At 41.7% G+C, this 6,780-nt stretch overlaps 1 protein-coding gene across 3 annotated transcripts; it reads left to right on the plus strand.

Annotated features, from left to right (window-relative positions):
* On the plus strand, positions 1-5,780 carry LOC133912098 (J domain-containing protein spf31-like). Of its 3 annotated transcripts, none has more exons than XM_062354676.1 (11): positions 67-205; positions 1,615-1,684; positions 1,760-1,903; positions 2,336-2,426; positions 2,525-2,585; positions 3,328-3,405; positions 3,547-3,620; positions 4,303-4,416; positions 4,496-4,625; positions 5,300-5,338; positions 5,409-5,780. In XM_062354676.1, the coding sequence occupies exons 3-10, from the start codon at positions 1,797-1,799 to the stop codon at positions 5,305-5,307; spliced, it is 663 nt and encodes a 220-aa protein (XP_062210660.1). In that variant the 5' UTR covers positions 67-205; positions 1,615-1,684; positions 1,760-1,796; the 3' UTR covers positions 5,308-5,338; positions 5,409-5,780. The 3 variants fall into 3 exon arrangements, with proteins under 3 accessions (XP_062210661.1, XP_062210660.1, XP_062210659.1); XM_062354675.1 differs by having other exon boundaries at positions 4,496-4,603; XM_062354677.1 differs by lacking the exons at positions 1,615-1,684; positions 1,760-1,903 and having other exon boundaries at positions 1-205; positions 4,496-4,603.
* The last annotated feature ends 1,000 nt before the right edge of the window (positions 5,781-6,780 follow it).

A 6,780-nucleotide genomic window follows, 5' to 3' on the forward strand; every position in this document is an offset into this window, starting at 1 on the left:
CTGTCGTCTCGCTCGTCGTCCTCCCCGAACCGAAGCCGAGCCCGAGACCACCCAAACCGCGACCACGTTTCCATCCCCTTGCGCCGCGGCCCTCCTCAGCTCCTTCCCTCCATCTCATGGCGTCGTCGGAGGCCGACGAGGATCAGCTCCTTAAGAGCTTCCTCGCGGAGGTCAGCGAGGCGGAGCGCGACAACGAAGTCCGCAGGTCCCCCTCCCTCTCCCCCCTCCTGTCCCTTTCTCGTCTGACCCGATGGTTTCATTTTGTAGCGAGTCCCTTCTTCGCGTTCCGTAGCTTCAGATTCGATCCGTTTAGCGCCATTCGTCCGTGGTGCGCGGCCTAGTAGATGTAGCCCTGGCTGGGTGCTTAGTTTCGCTGAGATTTGGGGTGTCCCTTTTATCAGCGAGTGAATCCTAGGTCCCAATTTTACGGTCGTTCACATGTTTTAGTCGTCTCCGTACTGAGCTTGACCCGTGATCTACGTAGCTTCTGGCTGTCAATTGCATCAAATTTCATGTTTTCCGTTTATGGAAATCAGCAGTTTCCGAAAATTTGCCCCTTCTACTCTGTGTGCGATGATTGCACCATGATCGTTTGTATCATGATTGTTTGCTGGTCTAGTCTTATCTGAGACAAAATGCGCTGTATTGGTGAGGTCCTCGGTATATGTATGTAGAGTTGTTCGAGTTTGGTTGGCAGAATCCAAACCCTGCAGTAGCTTGGCTCAGCTAGTGATCCAGTTCAAAGTCTAATGTTATCTAGCTGGCCGATTTAATTGGGGATTCACGTCTTGAAGACCATTCTAGCTTCAACATTGCTAATTTTATGGGAATCTGTTGCTCAATTCGTATTCTGCGTGCATTTGTAAGTCCTTTAAAGTCAAGGTACCGATGGGCTCTAGAGTGAGCTTGATGAATTTAAGTGCGAATACTGAACTTCCCAACCTTCTTTTTCTTATTTGGCCATATTCTGATCCTGTGTAGATTTTCCAGCTATGGATCTGTTGCTTTTTCCGTTGTTACTTTGCATGTTTGGACCCTCTCAGCACTATATGTGTGTTTAGTTTTATTATGTGTACCATGTCAGAATCGAAACATTTATGGCCTCTTGTGCTATGCTAGTTTCTCATAAGCTTATCATTTTGTACTCAAGATGGACATACCTTCTTGCATGTTATCACTGTTTGCTATGCGTGAAATGAAAAAGTCATAGATGTCCTCCTTCATAACTTGTGCTGTCAAATGGACTCCATCTTCTTTCTGTTGTTCTTAAGTTTATATAAACATGATTGTCAAATAGGTAGCCATGTATTACAACTAGACACGTAGAGGCAGATGTTAGTTTGTTTAAATGGCGTATAGAAGTTGATCAATGAGAGTTATAATGAACCGAAACCAACCGTTTATCAATGGCATTTGAGCTTTATCTTGTTTTACCCTCTCCTGTTCCAAATGGTAGATATTTATTACATAGTCACACGGATCGGGGTTGAAGGCTCGTTCCACGACCCCGGGACATCAAGCCAATTTGAGGGTTGGGGTCGAACTGGGTCAACGTCCCGATTCTGGATGTGTCACGCACTTTTGTCGTTTGGGTTGCTACGAAACGATATGCAGGTGAAGAGTCCGGCTTACCTAGCGCAGACGAGGAGCCGTGAAGACGGTGGAGGCGGGGGTGAAAAAAAAGGTTATTTTTCGCGGTTTGCAGTTTGGATGCTCCACTCCTGCATATTTTTTGTTACATCCCTGTATCATTGACTAGTTGACCCTACGGAAAGCCATGGACAAGGATTCTTGTGATGGATAGCAAAATGAGTATGTACCTCAATCTCAAGCTTCGTCCCAGGGTCATCGACCCGGAATCCTTGGGGTCACGTCCCGCGTCTCGAATTATCATCCCGAAGAAGTATACCCCCTTTGTTCCCAACTTTTCTCAAGTGTCGACCCATGTCCTGTGACTCCGTTCCTCGACCCGGTCAACCCAAATTTCTTATGACTATGGTTTATTATATTATTTTAGCCTCTTGGCGTCGTGAAGGTGAATCACCTTCATAAACTTATTTAATCTTCCTAAGTTATTCCCCAAACCTTGTTTAAAGCTCTTTCCTGTCTAGACTACTGCTCTTGAGGAAGCAGTGTGCTCGGGGAAGTTATATTTCAAGTCAAAATTGCACAATGACATTTCTATATAACAAAGTTAGAAGTTTGGAATAACATGCATATGGATAACTAGGGAGTCTTTCTTAGTGATAAAATTAAATGAATTGAAATGCCAGATCATTTGACTGTTTATTTCTCACTTATCTTGCCCCTTCCTAACATTTTCTTAATTTATCAGGATACTTGGTTGCTTCAAGTTAAACCCCTTTGAGCATCTAAAGTTGTCTTTTGATTCATCTCCAGACGAGGTGAAGAAGCAATATAGGAAGGTATCAAGACATGGTTTTGATATTTAGAAACTCTTCTGGTTCTGATCTAGTTTGTGTGTAGATCTAATAGCATGTTGCATTTTCGTACCATCTTGCAGCTGTCATTGTTGGTCCATCCTGATAAATGCAAGCATCCGCAAGCACAAGAAGCTTTTGCAGGTATCTATGGAAACTAGCCAGTAATGACAGTAGGGGAGCGTATAAGTAGTATAGAACTGCTGTAATTCCAAATCTTGTCATGCTAGGAGACAGTATTGCACTGCATTCCTTTAAGGCATATTTGTTTTTGAAATACGACTTGTACGATGATATAAACCATCAACGAGCATATACCAGTTAGTAATTCTAGGTATCAGCCTGCAAATCAGAAAAAAGTACTGGGATTTGGGAAGAATAGAATCAGCAAAACTAATGCATTTCGAAAATAAAAATTCCTTGTAGGCATTCAAATTTTGTCATGGCAAAGACCGGAAGAGGGCATGACACACCGTCATACTAGAAGAGAACTGGAAATGAATTAACTAGATCTGTATCCTATGTCCAGAAAGAGTTGCAGATAACTATTTCAAAATTATACCATGAGTAATCAGCTTAGAAATGAAATTTATGCAGTTTTAATTTGATCGCTGACATGGTAGTGCCAAGAAGGTTAACGTAGGATTAGCCACTTTTTGTATTCCTTTATGGGGTACACTTTTGAAGAGAATCCAGGAAATGTAACTGTTGCAGTATCTCTTCTTGTAAGAGCTTGACTGCTGTAGCTAGTTATGCCATGGTTCCACTAAAAAATTGACCACTTTGTTGCGCTTAAACTACTTGCTATTTTCCAACTGTCATATTGCTTCTCCCATTTCCTTGCTCATTTATATATATTTAATTGATGGTACCTGCTCATAAACAGCTCTGGCGAAAGCACAGCAGCTCCTGCTTGATCCACAGGAAAGAGGATATATTCTTGGTCAAGTTATTGCTGCAAAAGGTGTGATGTGATCTTTTTATTCCTCTTATTTTTGCATTCACAACATGGTTCTTGTTTCTGGTTTAGTGATTTGTTCAAATGAAATAAAGCGTACATGAACTTGAACAAAAATTTGGCGTTCCTTTGTGTTAAAAATTTCAGAAGAGCTAAGGGCAAAGAGGAAAAAGGAGCTAAAGAAAGACAGTGCTTCCAAAATAAAATCCCAAGTAGATGAGGTAAGTTTATCTTATGGAAGGTGATGTGAACTTCTAGCATCAACATTGTTATTAACATCGGAATACCATGTTTCATGTTTGAAAGACAGGCCTGAATTTATCTAGTTTGGATTAGTTCACTGGTTTGAACAATTTTATAACCATCCCATCCCCAGTGTTCTGACTGGCCTGGTTACACTACTGGTGATGCTGGTTTCGATTTCCTTCTGAAGAGTTTGGTTGTATCTTATTTCATGTGGGACAAATGCCCAAAAGTACTGGCTGCTGCCTGCACCATCCAAAACGCCTGTTGTTTGCTGGAATTTCTGTAATAACTGTGCAGATATGTGCTGCACTTTTGTCTTTATGGGCTGATCCCCTAGGCACTGAAACAATTATGTGAACATACTGTAGAAGTCATCACGCTTTTGATTGGATTTTAGAATCTTTTAAAATAACATTTTTTCATAAAGAGAAATGCTTTGTGTATCTGAAAAGCTTCATTTGCTGGAATTGCAACAGCACGTACAATCTGGCAGATCTGATGTTTCCTTTTGCATACGTCATCTGTGTGGTTCAGTAGCTCTATGTTGACAAAATATTATGATGATTGCCTGCTTCTGCGTGCCACTTGGAACATCTTATTGAACTTCATGCATCTTGAACGATTTTGAACCCCAATGATCTGCTTGCATCTTTGCAGGGAAAATATGAAGAGCAGTTTGAACGGTCAGATGAATTTCAGCAGCAGCTGATAATTAAAGTTCGTGAAATTTTGACGGATAAAGAATGGCGTCGGAGAAAAATGCAAATGAGGGTAAGCAAAGTTAAGAAAAATTCGAATATCATCGATTGAGATAAATGGCTAATGAGCTATGTTCATGTGCACTGCACAGATATCAGAGGAAGAAGGAAGATGTAAGAAGGATGAGGAAGAAACCAAAGAGATGTGGAAGAGGAAGAGGGAGCATGAAGAGAAGTGGGAGGAGACCAGAGACCAGCGGGTACCTTTGCAGTCTATTCTATGTAGAAGTTTGACACTCTGTTAGCCATGCAGCATTATGATGCTTAAGTTTTTTTTCCCCGCATTTGGTTACTTTCTTCACAAACTTCAGTATGAGACTAGATCACCTATCATTAGTACCAAAGAGTATTCTGAAAAGCTGGCAAGGAAAGGATCACGATGTGTTATCTAGTGTTGTTGCTTGTTAGTGGATTTTTAGCATAATCATCAGTACTGTAGATTTTTTTGTATGATAGTTGGTACCTCAAACACTATTTTCAGTCTGACTATCTGAGCTCTAATGTGCTGGCGAAATACTACTGCCACTTCTATGTCTCCATGACATGTGGTAATCAATATCTTTCTCATAATTGGTAAGTAGTTACAAATAGATTGTAATACATTTGCAAAATCATCCATCAATCCCAAGGGATACTGGGAGAGTCCGGGAGTAGCATAGTTGAAGGGTGAGGCCGTGAGGGTACTTTTTCAATGCACACGTATTAGCCTAAGCGCATCATAATATGACCATAAATTTAGTGCTGCATTCAAGACTTGAGTTACAGTGCTTTTCTGCATCGTCAGTGCTAAAGTTTGTACTCACGTAATTAATTCCCTGTCACCCATTATCCATACACAGTGCCACAATCTGTGCTCATGTACTAACTGCCTGATACCATGGATGTGTGGTTTGTAGGTTTCTAGCTGGAGGGATTTCATGAAGACCGGAAAGAAGGTTAGAAGTGCATATAGGAAGAAGTATCTTGACACCCATGAATTAGTAACTTACTAACTCCTTTTTACAGGGACGGAAAGGCGAGATCAAACCCCCAAAACTTAAGACAGAAGACCCGAACAAATCTTATGTTCAACGGCCGGTAAAGCGTGCTTAAGAGGAATGCTGTTAGTGCTGCAATTGAAGAACATCTGGTAGCGATTCTTCTTGCCACCTCATTCAAGCTACGGCCCAGCGAAGTTATCTTCCAGGCTGTAAGCTTCAAATATGCCACTTGGGTTCCTAGTGTAGTTGATGGAATTGTTATTAGCAGAATGGCTGCATATTCCTATCTAGAGTGATATTGGATTAATGTACCCGTCGGGTAGAAAATGTTACTGGAAAAAAGTTGAAAACTTTCTGTTAGAAAAGAAGTCCTACTGAAGTGTGTGTTGGAAGCTCATCTCTGTCTGATCCTTGTTTCACTTTTCAATGCAAGTAATGCTGATATATATATACTTCATCGTTTGCTATCACTGAGACACTTCACTGGATGCTAAGGTATATTTTAGCTCCTCGTTACTTCTGCCCCAATGTATTGCAAATTGCGGTGAGATATTCTGAAAAATATGTGCTAGCTAGGGATTTGCGGTATCTGTGTTATTCAGGTTTTGAAGCCTCATTTTTAACACATGCTACTTGTAAGCCTGAACTGGCTAGTTTTGGTGACTCTAATATAGATGATTAGGAGCACGACACCACACACCAGGTTAGTCTCATCTGATTTGCCTAGAAAAATTTGTGATGTTTTAGTGTTTGTTTGGTCGGCCTCAGTGCCGACGGCGGGGATTACGATGAGGGTGGGTTCATTGGGTACTCTTGACTTCAGTAAGCTGTGCGTATGGTGTTGACATAGTGAATCATGTGGATAGATAGCTCACAGTGGCTACTATCGACGTTAGACAAAATGCCATTGAAAGTCGCTCACTCTGGAAGAAGCCAACAACGGACGGGACAATTGAAACGATTGACTATGTCGTCATAGGTCTGACGGCCAGCCTGGAGAACGCCAGGACTCGGGATAAAGATGCCATCGACGGGCCTAGACGCTGGCAGTTGCATGCCTGAAATGCAAATGTGAAAGCTTGAAAGTTCATCCGTGATACATTACATTCCATTGTCAAACTGTACACGAAAGAGCTGGTCAAAAACGAAGGCTCCATTTGTATTATTCGGTTACTATGAGATCATCCATTGTATTTGATATTGCGGGTTTACTCTACCTATACCCAGGTGCTATAAATCAACTCAGACTGCTTTCCTCCCGAGACCAACGCTGGAATCTGCTCGGCATTTTGGTGATCATACAACAACGGAAATAGTTGGCACCACTTGCACGCGTTCACCATGCGTGCACGTACCATTGCATGGTTATCTTGGACCCTATTTCAAACGCAAGGAAA

This window comes from Phragmites australis, chromosome 3 (assembly GCF_958298935.1).
Source record: "Phragmites australis chromosome 3, lpPhrAust1.1, whole genome shotgun sequence".
Taxonomy (NCBI): domain Eukaryota; kingdom Viridiplantae; phylum Streptophyta; class Magnoliopsida; order Poales; family Poaceae; genus Phragmites; species Phragmites australis.

Bases quoted from the DNA above. Each gene is read 5' to 3' on its own strand.
- LOC133912098 (XM_062354675.1), top strand. From the start codon at position 1,797: ATGGATAGCAAAATGAGTATGTACCTCAATCTCAAGCTTCGTCCCAGG. The intron at 2,586-3,327 runs GTATCTATGGAA...GCTCATAAACAG, and splicing joins AGCACAAGAAGCTTTTGCAG to CTCTGGCGAAAGCACAGCAG. The intron at 4,604-5,299 runs GTACCTTTGCAG...TGTGGTTTGTAG, and splicing joins AGGAGACCAGAGACCAGCGG to GTTTCTAGCTGGAGGGATTT.